This window comes from Tauraco erythrolophus, chromosome 11 (genome assembly GCF_009769465.1).
Source record: "Tauraco erythrolophus isolate bTauEry1 chromosome 11, bTauEry1.pri, whole genome shotgun sequence".
In the NCBI taxonomy this organism is placed as follows: domain Eukaryota; kingdom Metazoa; phylum Chordata; class Aves; order Musophagiformes; family Musophagidae; genus Tauraco; species Tauraco erythrolophus.
In genome coordinates, this window is record NC_141475.1 from 22,776,039 (window position 1) to 22,803,318 (window position 27,280).

The following is a 27,280-nucleotide window of genomic DNA, read 5'->3' on the forward strand; positions in this document are numbered from 1 at the left end:
AACAAACAAAATCCCCCTAAAACCCTAAAGATCAGTCACTGTCTATTTTGCCAAAGACTCTGATATGTCTACACGCTAAATCTGCATATTGCTGATCTTTGTGAATTTATTTTTGTTGTTGCCAAAAGAAATGTTTCAACAGCAGCTGCTTTTCCAAAAGAAGTAGCTCTGAATAAACAAAGAAATCTGTTTGTAAGGTTTACATAGCTCTGGTTCATAAGAAATCTAATTATAAGACATGTATGAATCCATTAAGTTGGACTCATTTGTAGTCATGTCTCTTGGTAGAAATAGGGCTTGCTGAGTGGACACAGTGAAGAGCACTTTACAGCAAGGAGTGACCGTATTAATAGATAACATGGAGGGAGTATTACACAGAAGCAACAAGAAGGGAGTTAGAACACATTAACGTTGAGAGCATCCCCTCTGTAGAGCACTCTCCAGACTCATGGGATGGTCATCCCATCCTCCCATGTGAGCACACTGTGACAGCTCGTAAAACCAAGTATCTGTGCATGTGAAGGTGCCCTCAGAGAGCCCTCTTCACTGGCAAAGCTGATAGCAACAAATTTGCTACTTCCTGCCACCTAGTGTGGCTCAATGCCCTGCACTCATGCCAAGAAGTTTAATGTGAATCATGCAAAATATAATTAAATCACATAAAATGAAGCATTTGCATGTCAAAGTGTTTTGAACACACAAGTTGGCCAATGTAACAGTAAAGAATATTCCGAAGGTGAATTTCAGTGAAAAAAACTCCACAACTTTAACTACATTCAAAGTATTCACAGGAAAAAAATAGATTACTTTTAAAAATTAGTAACAAAATTAGATTTGGCCATGTGAAAGAAATTACGTGTAAATGAGATCTCCACTTCTATTACCTTTGCAATGGTCTCGTGCAGGCTGAAGGAGGGATCCAGCTCTTCAGTTTTTGTTGTATGTACACGAAAAAGAGCTTCAGAGAGAAAGGCAGAATTCTGTGAGAAACAAATAAGAAGCCTTTTAGGATTCCACATTGATTTCCTCCTTCAAATGTGTATTGAATTTTGTTCAGAGATTGAAAAACTCTTCAAATTGTTCTTAAGTTTTGCCTATTATTAGAACTTAATTCACTGATCCAATTAACTCATTCCAAGCCCCTCAAAGAAGCAAAAACCCCTAAGTATTATGACTTTATTTCTGAAATGGCAGTTGTCTTTGCAATTATTCTTCCCAAAGCAGCTGAATTTTTTGCTAGAGGGAGAAAAAATATCCACACAGATTTCATTCTGAGCTAGGCAGCAATCAGACATTGTATTAAATACGTTATGATTTAGTCTTCAGAAGAAGTGTAAACACAATAATCGAAGAATATACTACTACCTTCTGCAACCATCCTACTTTTGTAAACAGTAATATCATCTACATAACATAAGGCTTTGGTCAATTCCCTAGAATTATATCCTTTAGGTTGACCACTCTTTTTAACACCAGGCAATCCTAATATATTATTTGTACGAGATCTTATCCTCTTCTTATACTGTAAGAAAGCAAGCAGTTAGGTTACATACTTGCTGTCACAAGGAAACAACAAACTGATACCCAGGCGTGGACTGAAAAAAAGCAGAACAATGCAAAACAAACCCCCAAGCCTCAAAAGTGTACAGATGCTTAATACAGGAATTATTTTAAACCTACGTTCCTGAATCTGGTATAATAATACAGAAATCAAACTGAAAAGAAAAATCTTTCTCTACATCACTGTAACTCCTGAGACATACATCCTAAAATAATCCCTGCTTCTGTAGAGTGCCTCTAGTTTTGCTCTTTATGCATGACCTGAACTGCCCCTCTCAGAAAAGCTAGGAAGCTAGTGCCCATCTAATCCCCATCTGGTATAAAAACAGGTGTAGAGGTGCACCTTGGTGGACTGAGATGCTTGATTCAGTAAGCCTACTTTGAATACATTTACTGTTCACCAACAGCAATGAGTTCAGTACACAGAAACTATGGCCAAATTTATTTCAGAGATCAGCAGGAGGATGTGACAGTGCATGAGTATCACGCCATTCTAAAACGTACTAGCTACAAGCAGTTCTTTTAAACATACTCTTCGAAATGAACCCTGACGCACAAATATCCAGAGATGCATCCACTGCATTTACCTACCTCCTGAAGAGGAACAAAACTTCACCTCAAGCCTTCTGCCAAACTCTGGTTAGCTCTAGGCAACTAAATTCAACATCATAATATATGGTATCTCCTTTTGGAAGGCTGAAATCTTTCCTTGTCCATGAATCTTATTCTGGGTTTTGATTTTAATATTAGATGCCAGGACCTAAACATATTGCTGTGTTTAGCTAGAATATCCTAAGGTCCTTTATTGTATTTTGTATTTAATGTACAATGTACGAGGTGCCATGTAGAATCACATGCAGGCGTAGCGACGGGAGACTGCAGAGGGACTACAAGCCTCTCATTAACATACTCCCTCATTGCATGTCTCTGCGTCTGAGTGCTGAGAAACTTGTCTTGTCCTTTGACAGCCCTGGCAGAAGCTCTAGGGAAGTATCCAGTTTAAAGTTAAGTTAGGCTATTCCTAGATCTAACATTTTGCCTGTGTCTTTTAATGCCATTGTATGTTTTCTGGAGAGGGACAGTAATAAGAATATAAGAAAACGTATCCATTAAGAAAGGTTAAGCAGAGGAGGTGGGACTCGTGAAATGAACATATTTTGCCAGATCCATAATCATAACATTTTATCTGTGCTAGTTCTGGAGCTTTACACAGGACCCAATAAGAGAGTATCCCAATTCAGAGTGTAATTTTTGTATTTATGTATAAAACAGTGCTAACAGCAATAAGAAGCTGACAATATCCCTGGCTCAGAAATGCCTAAATCATCATGAGATTATAATACAATTACATCTGTATGAAAATAATTTTGAAAAATGTCTAGTCTTTTGAGATTGAATTCCAAATAAAATTCACAGAAGCCTATGGTCCTGTATTTAAGAGGAACAATTTTTCTGGTTTAGATTATTTTGCAGACTGTGAGAAAATACTGTGAATGTTCTGAAGGCACTTCCTTTTCAAATACCAGCTTCCCATATCTACTAGACTAATATTTCTTCAGTTTCCTCCTCTTGATACATTCTGATCTTCAATAGTTTCTGTCCTCCAAAAAAGACTCTCACACTGTACTCGCAAGAAGTGAAGCCCCCTTTTAGGGCCATTAACCCTGGTAATGATGCTCAACACATTCTTCAACAGCCATAAAGTTATTCACATTCAGAGACTGCATGCTGAGCAGTGGCCAAACAAAGCTTGGGTTAAAAAATATTAAAACTGATGTGAGCTTTAACAGGACTGATTTGTAAGGTTAGCACTACACTACCTTTTCACTTGCTAAAAACACTCTGTAGAGTTTATTGAGCGAATGAGAGAGACAAACTATTTAGATGCATTATTCTGGCTCCTACAACTTCTTTTTACATGACTGAGCTTTGCTCTTTCGCATGCTGTGTTTTAAGCCAGACAAAGACTGAAGAAAAATAGTACTTTAGCTAAAAGAGCTGTTGACTTCAACTCAAACAAAAGAAGTTAAAAAGAAGTAGAGAGAAAAACCTACCCTTTTCCTCAAAACAATACCAAGTATCTTACTCACGCACCCCTAGGGGATAAAGTGGTGGTATCTGATATACACCTGCTGAGTCAGAATTATGTTTGTACTGTACAATGCAGTGTGTCCCAAGAGCTGGTTCTTAACTGGCCACAGCACTGCCAGCTCTATTCCTGAACACGTGTGGGACACAAATGCATTATAAACATATCAGTGATGTGATATGTCGATACGCTTTGCTCAAGACTACGCACCTGAGGCACAGTTCCCTACAGATGATCGACCCACCTCCTGAGCCAGTACATTCACAGCTCACTTTGTCTTCTTTGGACAGTGTGAGATGACGCACAGACATGTTCAAGAAAACTCAGTGAAAGGTACATCTCAGAAAGGTATGTTACATTGCTGGTAATTTTGCTTGTTAATTTTTTCTACAAATCAATGCCTCCATGATCAATATTCTATCAGTATTTCCATACATTTATAGAAGATTATTTCTGGTAGTAAGCTCCATCACTTTCTTAAAAAAAAAAAAAAAAATTAGCACCAACTCATACACATTTCTGTGTGTTGTATAATTTGTCACAGAAGTATTAGAATAATAAATGAAGTCATTCTTCCATTCAGAAAACTCTTTTTTTTTTTTCATATCTCAGGAAGAAGATGCACAAAGTCATTCATTATAAAGATAAAATAGATACTTCAAGACTAATTCATAACACCTATTCATCTTTGTGTTAAGTTTGCGCACTAGTTTACCGAGCCATGCCATTTGACTGAGGGGAGGTTGAGGAGCACTGTCATTCTGCTACGGTGGTGCTAATGCTGTTCATCATCATTCACATAATTGCAATCAATAACTTTGAAAGAATCACATTATTTATATTTGTTCTTGAGTACCTTACTGAGTCAGTGAAGGGAATGATTACTGAACTAGATTTGCTACACAAGATCAGATTATTGCTCCATCTAGACAAATATTCTTTCTCTGGAATCTAAAACTTGATGGATTGGATACCTGAAAAACAAGGAAACACTGCTTAATTGGCTTTTATCCCATCCTAATCTAGAAACATACCTGCGGTTAGGATTCTAGTCATCACACACTCATCTCAAATCCAATGGTGAGAGATACACACACTGAAAGTACACATCCATACACATTCTCTTAATCTGGGTGCCTTCATGGAGCAGGTGGTCTTGATTCTCTTGTACAACTAAATGGAAAGAAATACTAGGTCATAAGCTAGGATCCTCAGGAAGAGGGTTTTTTTTTTTTCCTACCTGTCTTGTGGTCAGACTTTGAATATATTCCCTGCTGTTCTCATCAGCCTCTTCTGTATTAAAAGGTTTGGGGGTCTTTTTGATTTTTATTACTGTTCCCAACTCACACCAGCCCAGTTGCTCTCTCTTTTGTTTGCCACATCTATGCTCTGGAAAACTCTCCCAGATTAGTATGTTCCTTCTCTGAAAGCTACTAGGCAATCAACCCTCCCTTCAAAAGCTTCCAACCTAGTCGAGACCACAGCAGCTGTGCGAGGTAAACAGGTAGCCTTTGCTACTGCCTCAGCTACTGCCTTTTAAAGGAATGCAAGATAAGAAAGCAATGATCAGCAAATAAATCAAAACAGATGTTGTCATCACAAGTGGCAATTCATGATGGATTCAAGACTGCTTGCTAAGATCTTGAAAAGGAGACGTATAGACTCACTGCTTTAAGCAGGCTTGAGTATTTTTGCATGATTAATTAAGCTTTCTGCCCAGAAAATGAAACCTTTCCTATGGAGTGCACATGAAATAAACCAAATAACTACAAATTTATATATTTGTATGTATTTATAGATAACACTAATTATTTTGTATGTGTCTGTATAGACAGATAATACTTGCAAGTAGTTAATCCAAGATTACTATCTGAAACAACTTGCTGACATCTGAAATATCTTCCTCTGCACTTACAAAGAGAAATGTTTAAAACGGTTCTTGTTCCTTTCCCCCTTCTCCATAAATCCACCTCCATAAATAACTACTGGAAAGGCAAACATACTGTTTCTCTTGCCTTTTATTGTCTTTCAAGCACTGTTCTCACCAGAGAAAGCTGCATGAACTTTCCAAGTAACAGAAGCTCACTCTATCTGAGGGAGCACATGGCAGAGATCAGAGTCTAGATGATGTTTCAAGAGGACCTCTCAGCGTATAACAGCAAGAGCAACACTTTCAAACAGCAAGATACTGAATTGGACTCCTCGTTTATTCTTTCAGCAAGGTCACAACAACAAGTGAGCGTTGGGCGTCTTTTTAACCGCAATTTGCTAAGCAAATTTCTACTAAATACACACTAAGAAAAAGACATGTTAATCCAAAGAGCATTAAAACCAACTACATTATTCCTTTTGTTTTTCACCCACAGTAGGAGTTACAGCCACAGTTTCTGTCCTCATACTCTCCCACACTCACTTCCTAAACAAAATTCACCTGCCTTCACTTCTAGTCAGGCACTAGTACCACCCCCCCTTTGCACAACGCGCAGCTGAACGCTCTCAAGATGATACCAATTTATGGACAGACTCTTTCAAGGTCAGACCACTGTGAGACACTCTAAAACTCAGGAGACCTAACTTCCAGTCATGCCTTTGAAAATTTTCTCCTCGCAGTTTATTGCCTTTTATAAATTGTTCTGTGGGTACACAGCTATTCAAATGGATTAGGAACATTTGCTCTTCTGATATGAAGCTGTGTTTTTATCATACGATCAGTACAACCTTGAAAGGACCAGGCCAATAATCCCTGAATTCCCAGTGTAAAGATTTGGTTTCTCTATGAGCTCTTCAGAAGACAAACGAACAAGCACAACATGTATTTGGAAGTGGGCTTCCCAAACCCCCCTTTGTCTCGTCTTCCTTTTGGAATGATCAGTTAACCTGATCTTTTCAATACTCCTCTAATGAAGCATTCTGTGAAATTAGAAAGACATTGATGTTTCACTTTTCAAATAATGGGTCACTTCTGATTAAACTTCGATTGAACATTCAACTTTCAATCTTAAAACAAATTGCCTCCTTTTCTTTTTAATTTGAACCCAACTTACTGCTGCCCTCAGGTCTCGTGACAGTAATTAATTGATTTATGAATCGATTAAATGGGGATTGAAAATGCAGGAAAAATCTCCCTTAAAACTCCAAACCTGGCTTACTCTTGTTTTTTTATGATGGACACTTGCACTAAAATTCACTTCTGATTTACTAGACTCATTTTTCTAACTTAGCTTTCCCTTCCTCAACTAATTAAGTGAAGAGAATGCTTCACCTTCTAAAGGTACTAAATTTGCCATCCCCTTGTGTACTGTCTTACAGCATACCTTCAATTTATATGCCAGCTTTCAACCTATGCAATTTAAATCATGAATAAAATCCCATAGGACTTCTGGTGATTTAATGTAAAACACAGTAAATACTAAGACACACTTTAGAGATCTATTTTGCTGTCATCCAAAAAAAAAAAAAATAATCAAATTTTACCACACACTGTCTTAGCACTAGAACAATTTACCAGGCCAGGACAATGCTGTATTCACAACAGTCTCCTGTTTTCTTGACAATTACTTTAGAAATAGTTAAATTACCAGTTAGGAGACCCAAATTATATAACTAATAATTCCTTAATATGCTCTCATTCCATACCTGAATAGATTTTTCTTGCCTGCTGAATATTCCCCAGCATTTCTAAGAAAACATCCCCGTCATTAACCTGGTGAATAATACACAAATACTTCCAGAATATTTTTGGAGGCTTTTGTTTTGTTTTGTTTTCAAAGTAACATGCAGTGGAGGTTTTTCCACTCAGCAATAATGCTCAGTCTGGAAAAAATACAGTCTTGAGACTAAAGTTCTTTGATCAGTTTGATGTCACCCTTGTTAGTATTTGTCAGTATTGCCCATATTTGCATCAGCTTTGCCCTTCGGCTCTTCACTATATTTGTGTCACTAATTTTGTATTGCACAAAAGTAAAAGACTCTTAGGAAGGTACAACAACGAGAGCAAAATTCCTTCTAAAATTTGTACAGGTAGGCCAAACAGTATAAACATGCTAATCTAACACGGCTACTCTGCAAGGCAAATACAAAAAAGAAGGATTAAAGCCAAGAGAAAGCTGTTTATTTTCTTCACATAGACCAAAGAATAATGTCTAGCAGGAGAGAATTTAGGGGTATAAAGCTTCTACTGCATCAGGACTGAGAATATAATGTTACTTGTCCGCATATATATATATATATTCTGTGTCTGTTCTATGAGCTATTAACCTGTTTCACTCCTTCTGCCTTTTTGTAAGACAACAGCATGAAGAGTGGAATTGCAGTAACCTAAGGGACACATGCAAACACGCAGGTCTGGTCACTAAATCACAAAACAAGTAGTCAGTGCTTACCTTCAGAATCATCCTAGGAAACAAGTTCAGTTGGGAGGCTGAATTCACCTGCAGAGCACACTCTATAAAGTTACGCTAGTGCCCAAAACTATTACCCAGAAATCCAGAGGCTTACAATTGCATGAGGACTTGTCTGCATCTGTATTCAAAACCACTGCCAAAAACTTGTCATAGCATGAAGGAGAAAGCCCCGTTAGAAGAAAAGATAAAGAGAGAGCAGTGAGCAGAACAAAAATACCTCTGAAATCTGCACTGCAGGCTCTCACTAATTCCTTCTTCCATTTTACCCTAAGTCAAGCAATTGGCATATAGTGTCTTGGCAGCTAATATATAATTGTATTCCTTTGTGAAACAGGTGTTTCACCTCAGCTAGGCTAAAAGACCATTTCTTCTCCATTTTCCTTTTTTTTTTTTTTCCTGGCAGGGTGTAAGAGATTGAACCAGAGGTTTGACTGGAAGAAGGATCAAAAAAAAAAGCGTAATGGAAAAGCGTATCTCACAGACTGAAATATGACTTATCATCAGCTATCTGGAATACTTTTCGTTTGGGAGGGTGCTGCAGATTGAAGCAGATTTTCAAATAGTTACTGAAAAAAGTGGATTATCTAGCATAGAACATACTGAAGCCAAAGTGCAGTTCTCTAATGTGCAGGTTAAACTGAATCAATAGAATAACAGCAGGCATTAATGTATGGCATATAGGATTTCTCACTAATAAAGGCCCTTAAAGCTGCAAATATATTTCAGAAGAGACTGCATGCCTCTCCATCTCACTAGGAGGCTGACTTTTCCCTTTCTAGCAAATGTTCTTGACATCTAATTAAATATTCCCCCCCAAAATGCACAAAGGATTATAAAGCAATAAAAAAGTTGGTTTTCACTGGTTACTATTTAAATGAAACTAAAAAAATAAAATGTGTATGTTTTTAAAGCAAAGCTTTGCAGTTGCCACAGCCTAATGTGTCAAAACTCTCATTCAAAGTGAGAATGACCCTACTTTGTGAAAATGGGCATGTCAGAAGGAGTTTCTGACAAGAGGCTTTTCTTTGGTACTTTTACCATTGCAGTTTACTGAAGAAACTTTTACAAAAGAAACCAAACCAAATCTATTTTCTGTTTTAATGTTCTGGTAAAGACGCGCACTGACCTTGTGATGTCACCAGATGCTGGACAAAATAAGCAAGGCCTGTCAAATCAGACTACACAGAAAACAGAAGAGGGATAATTGGAATCACTGCTGCACAATTTCTTTTATTATTCAACTCAATTGTAGCCAGAAAAACTCAAGCCAACAGTCATCAGACAGGAAGAGAATATAAGCACTTCTCTCTCATCTCTTCTAACTTAATGTTTTCTTCCTTGCATTAGGAAGCGAATTGAAAAAATCACTATAAAGCTATAAATTCACAGACTGCAGCACAAAGAAAGCAACTTTTAAGATATCAGGATACTTTCATAGCTTTATTCCTCTCTAGAGTTGTCCCGTGATGCTTTTCAAACTGAGGCAGAATCAGCAGTTTAAGTAGGAGGAAGCAACCCAAGCCAGAAATCTGGAACCTCACTGAGGATCTTCCTGAAGTTTCAGAAGGTCAGAAGTAGGAGGCTCGGTTCAGAGTTACTACACGCAAGAAAGAACATCTTTTCTTGGATGTGTGGTGTGAAGGATGCAAGGACATTCTGTAATATTTTATGACAAACCGTGAGCATTCAAATTATGCAGAAAACATGCAGCGTCAGTGAGATCATCCCAACAATGTCCTGCTGTAAGCCATGAATCCCAGTGACAATGTCTTTCATAATCATAAATATTAAAAAGCACAATGCTTTTATTTCCTGATTTGATGCTTTCTATTTCCACTTTTTATATTTATTTTCATTTTATATTTAGTGCTTTAAAAAGCTATTTAAGTTATTACACTGAACACAGAAATCCACTGGACAGATACTGTGTAGGTAGGAAGCACACTACTTTGCAGTAAGAAGTAGAATAGGCTTTTGCTAAGAACAACAATAACGTCTTAAAACAATAATTACTTATCAAAAGCCTTATTAAGCAGTTTTTAATGGCCATAAGATAGATGAACATTGCAAATTTTATTTGAGAGAATGTATCATCGACTCAAATCACAGCTGTTTGATAATCCAGTGATCTTGATTTTTTTTTTCAAAACATTAAAAGACAAAGCTGAGTGCCATACTACTAATATCTGCTGACACAAAGCAAGTTCTGATACTTATTCCAGATACTATGCTAGAAGATTTTTAGTTGGTCTGTTGAATTTAGCCACTCAGAACAACACTGGTAAAATATTATCTTGAACAAAACATGTCACTTACTTGTCCAGGGAGAACAGATATTCAGTATCTTCTATCCTTAGATAATACATGCTTTCAGTAACTAGATGCTTCAGTAGCCTACACAATAGAAGCAATAATTGGTGTCTACGCAAATTTCTCACATTTCCCCACATCCCATTGACCCTGCTAACTTCCAGGCTGTCTTTCTTCCATTGACTTTCAACAGCCCTCAGTCAACTTGAAGAAAATGAAGAATAAAAGAATCTGCAAGGACAGACCTTACAGCAACAAAATGTATTCATACAGCGTGAATGCTAAATAAGTTGTGAATTTTTGATACTGTACAGCAGGTTTATGAAAAGAATTTCCCCTCCTGGATGCTTGGCACATCAAAGCAGTAGGTCATGTGAGACCAAACAGATTGTTTTGCAGCAAAGTAACGTATCCAACTGATGAGGACGTCATCAGTTTCATTAACATTAGTGGAATAACAAAGATGCTCTTCCATGAAATTAAGTAGCTAAATATTCATATTATTCAATAAAACAACTCGAGCAATCAATTGAACATCAAATGTATTTTTTCTTGTAATACACTGAGTCATTAACCTTAACAATTTTAGCATGCTCTCACTATCAAATCCAACTAAATTAGCATCCAAGCGAACAGATGGACTAATGCATTAATGTAGTACTGGCGAGTACTACACTGAACAACCTCTGAATGTATAAAGAAATTAAAAAGCACTGATTTATGCTAAAGACAGAAAAGTGAAAACGTTGGTCAGAAGGAATATAGTACGAATATACAAAAGCATCTCTTTTATAAAGACAGTGTAGCCCATGAGTGAGAAAGGCAAGACACACGAGCAGCTGTGGTCCGGACCGACCTTCACAAGCAGTCCCAAGACAATCTACCGGGGACTGTTGGAACTATATTTTGTTACACACTGGTAGTTCATCACTTGTCCAGGAACAAAAATGAAACCTCTCTCTTCGTCCTGACACATCTAACTCCCACTGCTACGCCATGTTGACCATAAAGTTCTACTAGTTCATAGCATCTCCCAGAAGTAAATGCAAGAGCACTAAAATCTCCAGGATAAGTTTAGAAAAAGGAAATCCTGGGTTCCCAAGCAACCTGCCGTTCTGAGGTTGATACACATTTGCTCCTTTACAAAGAATTTCTGGTATGCTCTGGTATTGTAAGCACACTAGTACTTTCATACATGCATTAAATATCTCCTGTAACACCCCATGGGCAGCTACCAGCTGTGTATTTCCTTAAAAAATTTAACATATACCAGGGAGAAAGGTGAGGAGGAGTAAAACAGGGAAGGAAGGGAGCCATGCAGAGCCATATTTTTAGACAGAAAAGCTACCAAATTGCAGATCATCACAGCAACAAACTGCTGTTATGCAAACTCCCTTTTAGTCTAGATACAGAAGGTCAAACATGGCTTCTGTTTAGGGTAGGAATCTCCCTGGAATATCAGGGACAAACAAGTGGTGCTAATTCTCTTCTAATGACATTCACACATGAGACACAGGCCTGCAAGTTCTGTTTTGAGCAGCTAAGGCTGAAGTACGTACACCATGTCTTTGCATATGGTCTACTCTGATCCTTCAAAGAATGATGCCATGAAGCTTCTAATTGAAGTTCTTGACAAATAAACTCGGATCTGATAAATTGGTACTAGGTGACACTTGATCCAGAAGGACACAATAACAGCAGGAGAAAAACAGCACAAGATTTACCAGAAGAGCCTAGTCAGACAGAGATCATCCAAGTAGTCAGTCAGAAATCTCAAAATAGTAACTGCTTCCTGCCTGGAAAGGGACTGGAAGACATACCAGAAGTAAAGGAGAAAATGATCTGGATATGGAGTAACAGTGAGATTAATGATGTGATGCATAATGTTGAGATATCTGCCTTAGGAATACAGAGATCTGAAACTTCAGAACATAAAAATTTACTGATTTTGACTGTAACTTTTTGACCAGTGAACTACCTTAGTGATACAAAAATGGCTCTCAGTAAAGGATATCATAGATCAGACAACTCATGTTTGCTTCAGATATATGCACACAGGAACAAGGCTGTGTTTGTGAAGTTACATTTCTTGCTTTGCCCAGAATTTACTGACAAAACTACACCACAGACTTTGCTGCCTTCAGTAATGTCACCTTGATATTTTACATATATATATAACTAAAGTGCGTGTGTATATATATTACCTATGTAATTACTGCTTGACAAGAACTTTGCTAAGAGGTAAGGGAACATTGGTCAGAAATTTACAGTGACCATTATCAGTTTGTTCATTATCCATCCATCCATCCGCTTTACATTACAAAACATGTTACATTCCTAGGTAAACTGCAGCTCAGATGTCATAGCTAGAAGACAAAGGTTGGGTCTGTCACTTGGGATTACCTGTCCTTCTCGAGTTTCGGAATTGTTTACAGGTTGTTTTCAGCGTTGTTGACATAAACAGTCCATTCTGTATGAGAGACACAGAGACAGGGAACTGTTCTTTCAAAGAAACAGTAGCTTTTAATAAATTCTGGCAGTCCAAGAAATGGTAATAGCTCACTGGTAGGCAAAAATTAACTTTATTTTTATTGCTTGTTTTGTGAAATCTAAGAAACAGTGTGCTGGAGGTTATAATGGACAAGGCTATTCATGTGGTAATAGAGCCAGCAGCCATCAACTACGCTACTGAATTACCTATGCTGCGATGATTGATAAGGCAGTTGCAAATTTGAAAATAAAAAACCCTCCAAATGCTTCCTACAAGATCCACTTAAATTAAATTAAACTACTCACAGAGGCTAATTACTTAGACACTTTACTGAACTAAAATTGAATAACAGAAACATCATGCCAAGGTCATAACTCAGTACATCATCAATAGTGACAGGAAACAGAATCTCCCTGTCATCAGTGGGACAAAGGCCTTCCTAGTAAGGTCCCAGTGCAGCCAGTCTGGCTGACTGGACAGAGTCCTGACCCTTCACACATGGCCAACACACAGAACTTCCCACGTCATACTGATGTTCAGCACAAAACTTCACCTTGACACAAAAACCCCAAGAAACGAAACAGCAGCTGAAGGTCCTCATAACACAGGATTAAATAGTGCTCCTAACCACTGACACCAGAACCCCACAACTTACAGACATTCAGTACTGTTCCCATACAGAAAAAAAATTGGTATAAACACCAGTTTCTCATTCTCTTTTGAAAAGACAGAAGCCAGATGCACTGAAGGGCACCCCATACTGCCTAAGCCCTCCCTCTACACTAACACAAGCACATGAAAGAGATAAAAGCAGCATGCAACAGGAGTTATTTGTTGGTAAACTAGACCCTAAGTTCTCTCCATCAAGGACAGCTCCGCTGTTTCTTTTCTTGTAACAAAGAAAACTTGGAAAGCTTTTGATTTCTTTTGGAAGAAGTGCATGATGTGTCAGCCTAAGCATGTAAATACTGAAATCAAGAAACTGCAGTAAGTTTCCCCAGAGAGTGATAAAAAAGGAAGAAAAGAGAGCAGGAAAGGGGGGAAGGGAAGAAGTGGAGGCAGACAGTAAAAACAACTGAGAAGCCACATTCATTGAAGAGTTAAGATTTAGTGGCCTCCGTTTTACACCAGTGTGAGCGAGAATCACTTTTAAGGGCTCTAATGAAAGTTGAAAGTTACCTTCAAAAAGTTATGCATATTTCAACAGAAATAAAAATCATTATGCATTCTCTCTAAAGAGGATACAATCTCAAACTGTCAAAATTCTAAACTCTTCTACATATATTACATACAAATGCCTTCTATAAAGAAACCTCTTTTCATTTTTCTTCTAAATTAGCTTAGTGGTCCATGGTATTACACTATCCTGGTCTAGCCTGTGAATAATGTGACAGGTAATTTTTATACTTCTTTGCCTGTACTTAAGTTTGAGTGAAGATACGGAAAACAACTTTTATGATCTACGTGTAAAAGTAAATGTTCTGTAAGCCCTGCATACCCAAACTTGGACAGTTATCATAAAATATTTCATGCTAAATATGTGTTCATCAATAAATAACAAAAAAAGAGGGTAGGGTTGTTTTTTTTGTAATAGTATGCAGTAACTTGTTTTTCTCAAAACAAAATGATAATGCTAACATTGATGTAACCTACCATATTATCATAGAAGGGATTTAAGATTCTGTGTTATCAGATAGGAATCATTATGTAATAGGATGCACTGAGAAGGATGAATAATATGCAGACAACATACGAAATCATCGAGCTGTAATTTTAAAAATTGGATTCCTCATAAATATGTGGACTGTGACATTGAAATGGATAGCAACAGTCGTATTCAATGACATAGAAATGGATAGCAACAGTCTAGTTCCATCTTGAGAAAAGCTCAAAACACCCCTGTACCCGCTTAAGTTCGCAAGTGATCGGAACAGCTTCAAAATGCTGAACAGTTGTTTGATTTACAATACCGAGGAATCAAATCTCTAACTGAAACCATGGCAAACCCAGATTATATTTTCTCTTGTACCCAAACATTAGGCAGCCACAGCAAGGCTATTTTTCTCAGTCTCTGTGATTTACTTATGTTCCAGTACTATGCTGCAGACTGTGCTAAGACATAATCAAAATGAATTAACTTGCAACTACTGGGTTGGCTCTTTTCTCTGTAGTGAAGAAGTCCACTACTACACTTCCAAATACAGATCTTTTTAAAACTACTTTCCTCTGTCTCCTTTCATGAAGGAAAAAAGGCATTATGTGGCCATCAGATTAAAATGTTGAATCCAGTATAGCAAACTATATTTTTAAGGTGTTCCACCAAGAAGAGAGAAAATTATATCGGATGATGCTCGTATAAATAGAAAAGCTTAAAGAAATAAGGGAGAGAAATAAGAGAAATAGAAGAATGTAAAAAGAGGCGGTATTGACAAACGTCTTCAGTTCTGAGTCTCTCTACAGGTAAAACTATGGCTAGAGACAGGAAACAACATGAAATTTTCCAGACCACGCTGTTGGTCCTGGTATTATATTTTTATATAACAAATGCAGTTTAAAGTGAAAGGAAGGATTTATGCCAGAAAACTTTCTGGCAGACACTGGAGACACCCTTGACACCCCATTGCAAAAGCTGCATTATATTTTAAGATATGGGTACATTTTAAGATTTAAAATTAACATTAATCTGTTTTAAGTAAATCAGCAGAAAGTTCTTTGGAAGAGTGAGCTCACTCAGCAGTTACACCACTATGGAAGACTCACGTGTGTCCTCTCTCCATATACCTCAAGTACATACTTTGGCATAGCAGAATCTGTCTTCTCCTTTCCATGTTTGATGAGGCTGCTAAAGAACAGGATTAGAAAATAGCCCTTAAGTTTGCCTCAGAGTCTCAGTGATCCTGTGAAATCCACCTCTACTCCTTCACAAATTATACCCTATTTGAGCACACCAGCCTTAAACAACTGGTACCATAAGCATGCAGAAGACTGAAATCACGATCTCTGTAGCCAACAGCTGTGTAAACAGCTTATATTTTAAGTTACGTCTTTTCCATAATAGGTGATGCTTCTACTGCAGCTAAAAAATAATGGGGCAAAAAGTCCCTCAGGTTGCTAAGAGATTTATTTTACTCTTTCTCTGTAGTAGACTGCTGAATAAAGCTACAAGTCCAGTATTAGCTTGCTATGATGATTTTTATATTTCAAAAAACTTTCTGAAAAGTTTATAGATAAAATTTCAAAACTGTACCAAAAGTGGGGGTGGGGGAGGACAGACTAATATTCATGGGCTTTCAGTAGTATAGACATTACTTCTCTCTCTGGAGGATCTACAAGGTCACTTGGATGTAAATTAATCATTAACTTGAATAGCATGACTCCTCCTCAAAGTCAGAGAATCTGCAGTACTAGGAAATGCTGATCAGCCTTTCTTCTCACACATTACAAATCAGAATGTGACCCTCACATGGAGGTAAAGCCAGTGCACCAGAGGTTAGGAGGTGAGGAAGGCTTTCTTCAGCAACTGCAAGAGAATCCTTGGAAATTGGGTTAATATTATGGTTTTTTCCACTTGAGAAATTCTTCAAGTTTACTTCTTACCGGCAGACTAAAATGCTGCGTATTTTCTGCTAGTAAATAAATGAGCTGCGTTTCACTTAGTGCATTTTTATACTAGTGGCTGAACACCGAGAATGCACTTTACTGGCTCTCAGACCTGGCCACAGGCATTTGCCATGCAGATTCAACCTCCCTGAGGCTCTGGTTCACTGTATTAGGTAATTTCAAACAAGATAGTTTTATTTACTCTTCTGGTCTGAATGTTTCGTCTTACAATTTTTACTTCCCCTTATTTACTCCTCAGGTTCCTGCCAATGAAAAGCTTTTACAACCTTCTCTCTGAGGGCTGGCATTACACTTACTGCATAAGAAATGCTGACCTATAACTTCCGCTCTGTAGGCAGACTGCAAGGTACAGGTCTTGGGCTTTTTTACTCCAAAACAGCTTATGTTGAGTGTGGAATAGCACCAGTTTTATGTGACACTGCATGCTGACTGCTGATAGGTGGATAAAATAAACAACTAATATATATTCCAAAAGAAGAGAATTTCCTGAGTAGGTCACAGCAGTGAAAGAGACAGCAGAGGAAACCGACCTGGTAAAATGATAGGCTACAAAAGCCCGTCAAAACATCCCATTTCTGAAATCTGTTCTCCCAAATCCAAATCTTGTTTTGCAATGAAGCTGACAAAGCTGAGGCATAGTTCAAAAAGCTGAATGGCTTGGAAACAAACAAGCAAAAATCCCTCCCTGCAACTCACCAGGTTATTTTCAGTTAGTAACCTGCACAAGAGAAATTCCTATAATGTTTATTAATACAGCTGAAAACCTGGAATCATTTCTGCTTGCCTTATAAAAGTACTACCCCTGTTTGATACAATAAACAGAATCTCCAATAAAAAATTGCAATGAACAGTGAAAAAAAACCCATGAAATAGGTCTTGGGACCACGATCTCCTATGGTCTCAGAGGTGCAGTACATCAACTTCAACACTGCAGATTACACTTATCACAAGTTTATTTCTAGGAAATGATTTTGCAAGAAGGACAAAAGCTGACTTTTCAATCGAGAATCAAATTTGCTGTGTCATATTTAAGCAAATGCGAAAAAAATATTTTTATGATTTTAATTACATTGCTGAGTCATTTCTGGCACTGTGCTGAGACAAAAATGCTCCATCTGCAAAGTTAACTGAACACAAAGATTAACTTTGGCAGGACTGAGATAGACAATAGCCAAGGGAACCTTCAGTGTTCATACTGTAAATACTGCTGGGAAATACTTATTATTCTGATATACTGAAGTTTGCAGATTCTTTCTCATGCTCTGTAGATCCTGTGAACACAGATCTGGAATGAAAACTACGTGGAATAGCTGCTAAGTGACAATAAAACTTTGTGCTGGACCACAAGCCTGTCATAAACATTGCACTCATAGATCTTCTGCCTTCACATTTTCCTTACAGCCTTTGCCTTATGTTTAATCTGAAATAGAGTATTTTTCCTTATAGATGATGTTTAGAAACAGAAGTCTCCTTGTTTATACAAATTCTTGACTTAATCTATTTAAATTTACACAACAACATCACAACAATGCTTCAATATTTGGCATATTTCTGTTTTGTTTAGCATATGTGAAATAGAAGCATATTAGCATGCAGGGCCAGGAAGCATCTCAGTTTAACTCAGCTTCAGCTTTGATCTTGAACTTGGAAAGATGTGGCGTATGCAGATAAGCACAGTGCAAGAAGAGAAACAAGGGGAATATGAAGTCAATGTATTGTTACATTTACAAGAAAACACACATCTTTTCTCATGCCGCTATATCTTGAAATAACTAATGCCAGGCTTCCCGATCCTTGGCTGAACAACTGAGGATGAGTTTGGATCATCCAGGTGCAAATATAACCTATAGTAGTGAAGGCTGAAAAAGGACAAACTTTCCTAACAGTTCATCTGTGTCCAGTACTAAACTGGTCTCCAAACAGTGAAACATGCCTCTTCCTTCCACTTACCTTGCAGAGGACAAGGGACTGAAAAAGAACATGGTGTTCTGAAGACTCCAATCAAGCATACAGATCTTTTCAGCCAACACGCATACTAGAGAGGAAATTTTTGCCCACAGTATGAAAAAGGATGTAAAATTCACTTTGAAGGCTGTCTCATCCTACTATGCTCGGAAAAAATACACAACAAAACTTGTTTTGTCTGTGCTGAAAGCAGTCTGAAAAGCCGGGTTAGATAATACCTAATCTATAATAGTATCAGCAATATAAACATTTTAACATAATGTCCTTCATTTTTTTTTTATTTGTTCTAAACATTTACCTGTTTGAATGCCACACTACTGTAAAATTAGTCATTTTGAAGGTCTGTGCTAATCCTCTGAAGATCTAAAAAAAATGCACTTACAGAAGATAACTTTCCACTACGACATGCTTGTCATGTAAGGATATAACCTGAGAAAACCTAATTCTATTTTTCTGCTATTTTCAGGTTCTCTATTTTTATTCATAACTACCTCTGATGTTTTGATGTCCTCGTAAGAAAACTGCACAGCAGGCACTCCAAGATGGTTGATGAAGTAATCTGAATCTCCCTGTATCTGCACAGAACTCACATTAGATTCTGGACATTTAGTCTTCTCCACACAGCTGAAGCTCTGGCTCTGAAAAACAAGCACAAATCAAGATTCTCCTTAATTATTTGCAACCAAACTCTCAAAACTCGTTATCAGTATCTCCTTTATACAGCATTCTTTAGGTTGAAGCATTTTAAAAACAGGCTGGAACTTACATTGGTGCAAACAGATAACAGCTGATTCGTACTTAGCAGTGACTGATTCTACAAACCTTTCACCTTCTATTGATATACCCTGCAGTCTTTGGGATCGGACATCGCAGAGAACGAAGAGGGCTGCAACATGGTTGAGTTGGAAGGACAATGGAAGTCGTATCTAATTGAAACTAGGAGGGGCAAGAGAAGAAGCCTTTGGTAGGCATGTGAACTGTACTACACTGGCGTAGAGGTCATCATGGTGCCTTTTGGAAGCAAGTTCTGAGATCTTTAATGGCTACTAAGGAGTGTATTCTTTATTCAGTTAAAAGCACACTCTCTAACAGCAAGAAGCTGAATCAGATAATCATATTTAAGACATCTATGGTCTATGAAACGGTGGCAATTCAAGAATTTGGTGCAATTGCAAAGTAGGTGTTAAGAGAAAAACAATTAAAAGGCTAAAGATACATAAATACACATTTTCTGGGTAAACTGCTTAAAACAATTCTGGTCAGTGACATGTCTGTATTTCATTCACATAAGTATTTAATGGTGAAATCTTAGCAACGGAACTGATAAATATAAGATGAAAACTGGAAAACAAGCCCAAGACTGAGTGCCACATATTAGTGTAGCTTTCAAATACACCAGGTAATTAAACACTTAATAAACAGTAGACACGAAAGCTTTCAACATCCATTATAGCAAATAAGCTACTTAGGTTTCTTTTTAAGAATGTTAAGAAGTTGAAGTACTAGAGATTATTCACATTTATATAGAATAACATAACTTCCTCAGACCTACCTACTAAATTACTAGCTTGCTACAAGAACACTGTAAGTTCTTACTTCTCCTTTAATACAAAAAAATACCCAATTCTGCATATTACTGTTTCTGGGGTTAGCAGGAAAATGTTTTAAGAGTTAGAAAGACACAAATCTTGGTATTTTTCCATATTTAAATTAGAAAAATTATTGCTTCGCAGTTTCACTTCAGTGCTATGAAGAACGCAATTGCATATTACTCAGTATAAATAAGGGCTGCAGATTCTCAGAGAAAGCTATTTTAAATTACCTTCAAGAAATAGCTTCCATTTCAGAAATATTTTTGAAAGGTGGCTCTATCACTCTCTTCTTTTGTTAAACATTTCTGCTCCTGCTATTCTTACATACATCCACAGTTGTGTAAGGTCCATCCAAAAAGACTGAGAGTTATAGTCAAAACAGAAACAAAAGATCCCTTCTGCATGTGCAGTCCACCTCTAGTAAATACTATCCCCTTTAAAGATATCCATGGAGCAACGTGATCTACAGCAGTCAAAAGCCTGGCTCTCCATGGCATAGTAAAACAAAGAATAATAAAAATTACACACTAACATAGCATCAATCTTATGCTTCATTTGTAAGTCATAGTTGTTAAAACACTGCAGACAAAAGTTTAAATCAGGGATTTTTTTTTTATTATTTTAGAGATTTTTTTTTTAGAAGTTTTTAAACTTGAAGGCATCCCTTTAATTACCACTTTTGTTCCTGTGTTTCACTCCCCCTTTATACCATTCTTGAGAAGGTTTCAATCACATTGAGAAGACATTTAATAACATCACAGTGTGGGTGTTCAAAGATAGACACATCCACCTGCTATCTAAACAGTTCCAATAAAGTCAATAACATTGTTTTTTAAAAGCCGAACCCACAACAGAAACAGCAGAAGCCCAAACCATATACTCATTTAAAAAGGTGTTTTCAAATAACCACACTTTATTTTCTACAATCTTTCTCAGCCGCAACCACTGTATAGCACACAGCCACACATAAAGGCATGTTTATAATTTTATGCATAAACATGTACGGAAGATCCATTCTTATGCAATCGCTACTTTCAGGAATTATAAGATGTTTAATTATCACACAATACACTATACTACTGTGTAGATTAGACTGTCTCCTGACTTCCTCACACTGCCCAACACATCTAACCCAACATGGTTATAGATGCTACAGGAACACAGTTAATTAAAGAGTATTTTGATATTATTCCCTTTTCTGTTTGGTTTCTAAGAAGTGAAAACGATGATAGAATCAGTCAATTCTGAATGTATATCAACTTCCATTTCTGCTAGCATACCGAGAACCAAAATAAGAGACATCATCCTTTTTCAGAAACCCAAGCCTGACTTTTAGCCAGCATTCTGTCCCTCAGAAAACACTTTACTACATTCTATTTTAACCATTCAAAAAGAATCCATTGCTTTTTTCCTCACTATAGCAAGAAAAAAGTATTTTTATGTATGAAATTTTACATACAAAATGTTCAAAGATTTGGTTAAGAGTACAATACAGTACTTTTGGGTTTTTACATCACCATGCTTCATGGTATAGGATTTATATTTTTAGGACAGCAAGGACACAATTTTTAACTGCTTTGTGCAACTTTCACTGTTCTGACACACAAGCCCCTGATAATGACTAGTTCAACAACAAATGTTTAACACTGCCCTAATATGGGAAAATGCCTTTTCTCTTCCAATTTATTTTTATTGTTACACAGACTCCACAACGTCAGCATTCTTCAAGCTTTTGGCAACCAATGACTGCAAAGTTCATGTAGTGTGTTTTGCATATATTAAACAAATGAAATGTTTCCCAAAATTAATGGGACTTAAATAATAATAATGTCTTACAATTAATAAAACTTTCCCATCAATGAAGTGTTGTTAAACTAAGAGGCAAGCTGTTAACTTAGTCAATGCAAGAACAGCAGCCTACCATACAGCATGCCACACATTTCATATACAATAACAAATCAAAGCAAATAAGTTGAAGGAATCAGCAAAACAAGCCTCTTCCTCCACCCCTGTCTTACAGTTACAAGAAAAGAAATTGAGGAACAACTTCTGGAATAAGAAGCAAAAATGAGGTAGTCTTATGCAGAAGAATCACGGAAGGCATAGCAATGATGGGACATGGGATGGAAGCAATTGGTTGGACATTTTATGGTGCCTGCTTGCCTAAATACAGGTGTCTAATATCATCTGAGATGTTGCGATGCATTCACACAGACTTACAGAAAGACACAGGGTAACCTTGTATCTTAGTGGATCAGCATCTGTAGGAAGGAAGTATATCAAACCTCAAACGAGATTACACTCTTTTGTTTATATAACTGAAGTTCTGTTATTTATACAGATCTGCTTGTCAATGTCCAGGCAGCTCAGCCTTGTACTTATTATTATTGTTTTGGAGGTAAAAGTAACATCAATTAAGTCTAATACTAACTGCATTTACAGCATTAAACATAGCAGCTGGAGACGTAACTGAAGCCACACCTACAAATACCTGTTTATAAGACTATTACTCACATACTGCTTATGCTGGTAGTTGCTGCTTTCATTTCCTTCCCTCTTCATCTTTACCTAGAAGGACCATTCTAAATCTGTTTGATCTTTCTGCACTCAAGACAGTCCTGTTTCTGAAAGAGAAATTAACTTCAAAGTCCACAAACACCACTTAGTTAATCAACTGGAATATTGTTCTTGCATCATGTGAAACACTCTCCTACCAAAATGTACAGGCACTGTCTCAAGTTTCTTTCAATGTGCACCAGTCAGCAAAACCAGGAAAAGACTGTCTCCCAAAATTGTAACTGCAATTTATGACAAGCAGGACAGCTTCCATGCTTGGCAACAGAACCCCTGATCCCTACTGCAAGCCAAATCGGCATCAATGCGGAACACAGATGAAAGACTGACTGTGAAAAAAATTACTGCTGCTAGGAAATGAAGGTCACTCCTAAGAAAAATACTACTAGGAGATGTGGGCTGTAGAACTGACTGGGGTGGGAGTGAAGATCATATCAATGCAAAAGTACAAAAACACAGGATTTAAAAGCATTTTAAAATTCTTCAATGCCGAATAATTTGTCAATAATCATGTAGCAGCAACTGTGTGTCACTTCGGCATTCTGATTTCCCTTTATTTTTTTTTTACTGACCAACTCATCTGGTATTCTTCTATGTTTAAATCTAAAGTGGTGTCATTTACAAAAAAAACTACTCTTTATAACATGACAAATTTGATTAATTTTAATTCTGATAATCCACAGAATCTTTCCTTTCATATAGGCCAAAACAATTAGCAAGTTCCCAGTTTGGAAAAAAAGTTTAATTGCCATGCATTACTTCATCAGTTGTGGTCAGGTTCTACTTAACGATCCTTTAAATGCTAGCGTTCATGTAGGCAAAAAAAAAAATCTTTAAAAACGCATCTAGAATAAATTATCAGCAACATGCTCTGTAAGAACTAACTCCCTGCTGTAGTGCAGGCAAACTGCATTTCTTCAGCCGGTTAGTCTTACAGTAAAACACACACAATAGCACTATTTAGATCACTCAGTGTCTCAGGCTGGTCTCCACTGTGTCGATCACGCCCTCCCTTTAGATGGGAAGGAAAGCAATCCGTGTGGTTAGGCAGTACTCAAGGAGTGGTTCACGTCAGTGCAAGGACGCGCGTGCTATTCGTAACTGAATAATTTTATTTCTCTCGAGTTTGGTTTCCAGCATCGCGTTACAGGTTTGTGTTACAAATTTGAGAAAATGATAAGTACCGTATGGCTCATTAAATACATTTAATTTGGATTAATGCTGTAAAATAGACCTGACATATCTAAGTATAATCAAGTGGTACTTCACTGCAGACCTTATTCTACCACTAATTAGAGCTAAGCATTCGTGGGTGCCTTTTGCTGCAGTGTTAAGATCCGGGTATAAATACAAGCCTACATAAAAAATATATATATATTATTGGGTATTTCTACGATTCACCTTCCACCTGAAGACATACACCTGGCAGTTAGTTCTGCTCATCCTCCCTCCCTATGTGACTCCAGCTGAATCTAAAACCTTAGCAGCTTTTGAAAACGCCTACAGGAAAGATGGGGAGAGGCTGTTCAGGAGGGCCAGTTATGATAGGACAAGGGGTAATGGTTTTAAAATAGAGGGAGGTAGGTTCAGGTTGGATATTAGGAAAAAATTTTTTACTATGAGAGTGGTAGAACACTGGAACAGGTTGCCCAGAGAGGTGGTGGATGCTCCATCCCTGGAGACGTTCAAGGCCAGGTTGGACAAGGCCCTGAGCAACCTGATCTAGTAGGAGATATCCCTGTTCCTTGCAGGGGGGTTGGACTAGATGACCTTTGAAGGTCCCTTCCAGCCCTAACCATTCTATGATTCTATGATTCTATGATTCAACAGGACAAATAAAGAATGACCAATTACTCTTACAATGTGCCAGTGATCTCAGCTTCAGAACTACAGCAAGGTAGCTTATTCTTCGTGAATAATCAATCTCTATTTCTTGAGCTGAATTGCCATCTGTGTTAGTAACTGGTGCAAGGCAAATGCATTTAAGCAGCAGAAGCATGATGAGACCATCTAGATGAAGTAAAATTATCTGAACAAAGAGCCACAGAATTTATTAATCACAGACTACGTAAAAATGCAGAAAGCAACAGATTAGCGTCTTTATTACTGCAAATGTGTTACGCTAAATCATCATCAACAGGTAGGACAGGCCAGAGAAGCTGCATAGCAAAGGATTCATGAGTATGTCTATCTCATCCATAAAAACCTGCTACACTGACAAATAAATCATTAGAGGAAGAAGGTTTGACAGCTCTTAAAAAAAGTATTATTAGCTGTTTGCTTGCCCTGCCTACCAAGATAGTGAAAAAAATTACGGTGTTTCTAGGAATTGTACTCATTCTATGGCAAGCATACTCCTCTGTTTTCTCCCTTCTTTTTATCTGGTTTGGCTATAAACATCCTGCTTTGCTCTCTGTCTTTGCTGATTGATCATATGTATTGCTATTAAAGCAAACCAGCTGTTTATAAAATCGTTAGGGAGATTTAACACAGCACTTTCCCCTACAGACCTCAAAGTACTTTTCAAATCAACCAAAGGCAAGCAAGGTACCTGATATGTCAGCCTTGCCCAGCATCACAGAGCAAAACAACGAAACAGAAATTAAATGCGTGACATTTCCCCAATTCTGTGCCTTTTCAAACTGTCACAATTCAAGTATGTACATAAAAATAATTCTAAATTATATCTGCTCATTCTTTCTCTGCATGAGAAAAAGAAAAGAAAACCTAAATGTGCTGCTGATAATCTGTACGCTATACACAGAGAACAGTTGTGGTTCAAATAGCCTAAATGTCACACACCACTACTGTGATGTGTCGCTTACTTACACAGTGCAATCATCTGATTACCTCCACCATTTAAGAGACATAATAAAAATATTAAAAAAGGGATGGGCAGACTATAATGTTCTACTATAGACAGTAATATTGTAAAAGCAGTCATTTCAACGACTGTAAATGTCTTTTACACCTATTTTGGCCATGACGGCCAAGTTCAAAAAGCACTTACAACCCAGTTTTACAATGATCTTCGTCTTCTTTATGCTGCATGAGACACTCAAATACAATTGAACAGCTTCATGTGATGATACTTATTCTACTCGTTAGCACACTGTAGTCAACATTTATAACAAGGAAAACTACAAACACTGAAAAAAATGATCTGTCTGTAGATCAAGTCTGTAAGTGTTAAGAGTACGATGAATATGATTAAAACTACACCAAGAAATTTTCTCAGGTAGAGTGACTAAAACCTGCTGCTTTTAATTAATTTATGTTTAGAATAAAATAATTAATTAATAAGGAATAAAATATTGGATCCTTAGTTTCTTAGCAATTGTTTCCTTCCAGCTTATGCATATTTTCATTTAAACATGTATGAAGCTTTACTGAAAATACCTAAAGTTTGAACATTTTTAATTGACCTTTAAGGGCAACATGAAGATTCCCAGTGAAATTGTTCTGTAGCACTGCAAAATCACTCACGGAAAAGATTCCTGTAGCTCTTAGAATTTTTCCCTAGTTTTGGTTCTTCAGTATTAATACAGTAAAATGAGAGATGTTCTTTGTACACACATTCATGGACACAGATTTCACTGAGAGGACTATCTTGTCGCCAGGGAAAAACAACTCCCACGAGAACTAGTGTTTATTTAAAGACATCAGGCACAAAGAATTTAGCATCATCTTCAGTTCTTCTGATATCCATCACAGTGCGGGTGATTCTCAAACAGATCACTGCAGCTGCCAGGGATCACCATCAGCCTCTTAGAAATTCCCCCCCAATGAACTCTCTTTTCGTATACAAAAGCACTGCATCCAGAAATTCCAAGAGCAAAAACTGCCTCTCAGATAAACTACACGGCTTGAAAAGAATTGTTCTTTGAAAAGGCATGCAGGTGTCCTGCATGACAGAGAAGACCTTTTTCACCCAGGGGGCAAAGGAAACTAAAATTTTGACAACTACAATGCTTATAAAAGGTCAGATCAAGCTGAGATTACCCAAAACCCAGTTCTGATACTGTATTCAGATTTCTACTGAACCAAGGAAAATTCAGTTTATGCAACACAAGGTGCCATACTTCAAATCCCAGTTTTAGCTTTCAAAATGTTATCATATATCATCAACATTATAAAACAAAGCATGGAGAAATACACCTGCTTAGTGTGAAATACTTAAATATATTGTTATATGTTGTGCTACTATACAAATTTAAATTATTTTTTAGTTAATGTACAGCTACAAAACATGAGACAAGCATAAACCTGTATTGCTTGTTCAGGGCTTTGTTTTCTCTTAAGCTGTATTTGTATGTTTCAAAATCATTGTCTTATTCTTTAAAAATATGACCATCAGTGTAAGGTCTTTATAATAAATGGGACCTCACAGGACTGAAACACATTTTAGATGCAAAGTTTACATCAAACTAGTAATAAATACAAAAGAAAGGTAGTGAAAAACTACATAGTGTAAATTTAATTTCCTTTACTGGACTTTTTCTTCATTTAACTTTATCTACTGACAGTCTCTCTCTGATTCCTGATGCTTTTTATATGATATTGAATTACACTTATCCTTCCTATACCTAAATTGAAGTCATAAGCCTCATTAACTCAGATATACTTGTTGCCAACACCCAGTACAAACTGCTAGGAATTTTAATGGCTTTTTTGA

General features: G+C 37.1%; 1 protein-coding gene across 1 annotated transcript in view; it reads right to left on the reverse strand.

The window, feature by feature from the left end:
• NAALADL2 (N-acetylated alpha-linked acidic dipeptidase like 2) overlaps nt 1-27,280 on the reverse strand; it is a 263,692-nt gene that overhangs the window by 63,011 nt on the left and 173,401 nt on the right. The window contains exons 10-11 of the mRNA XM_086618639.1: nt 18,931-19,077; nt 885-980 (exon numbers count right to left, since the gene is read on the reverse strand). Coding sequence (XP_086474765.1) covers nt 885-980; nt 18,931-19,077 — 243 coding nt within the window. The remainder of the gene's footprint in view (nt 1-884; nt 981-18,930; nt 19,078-27,280) is intronic.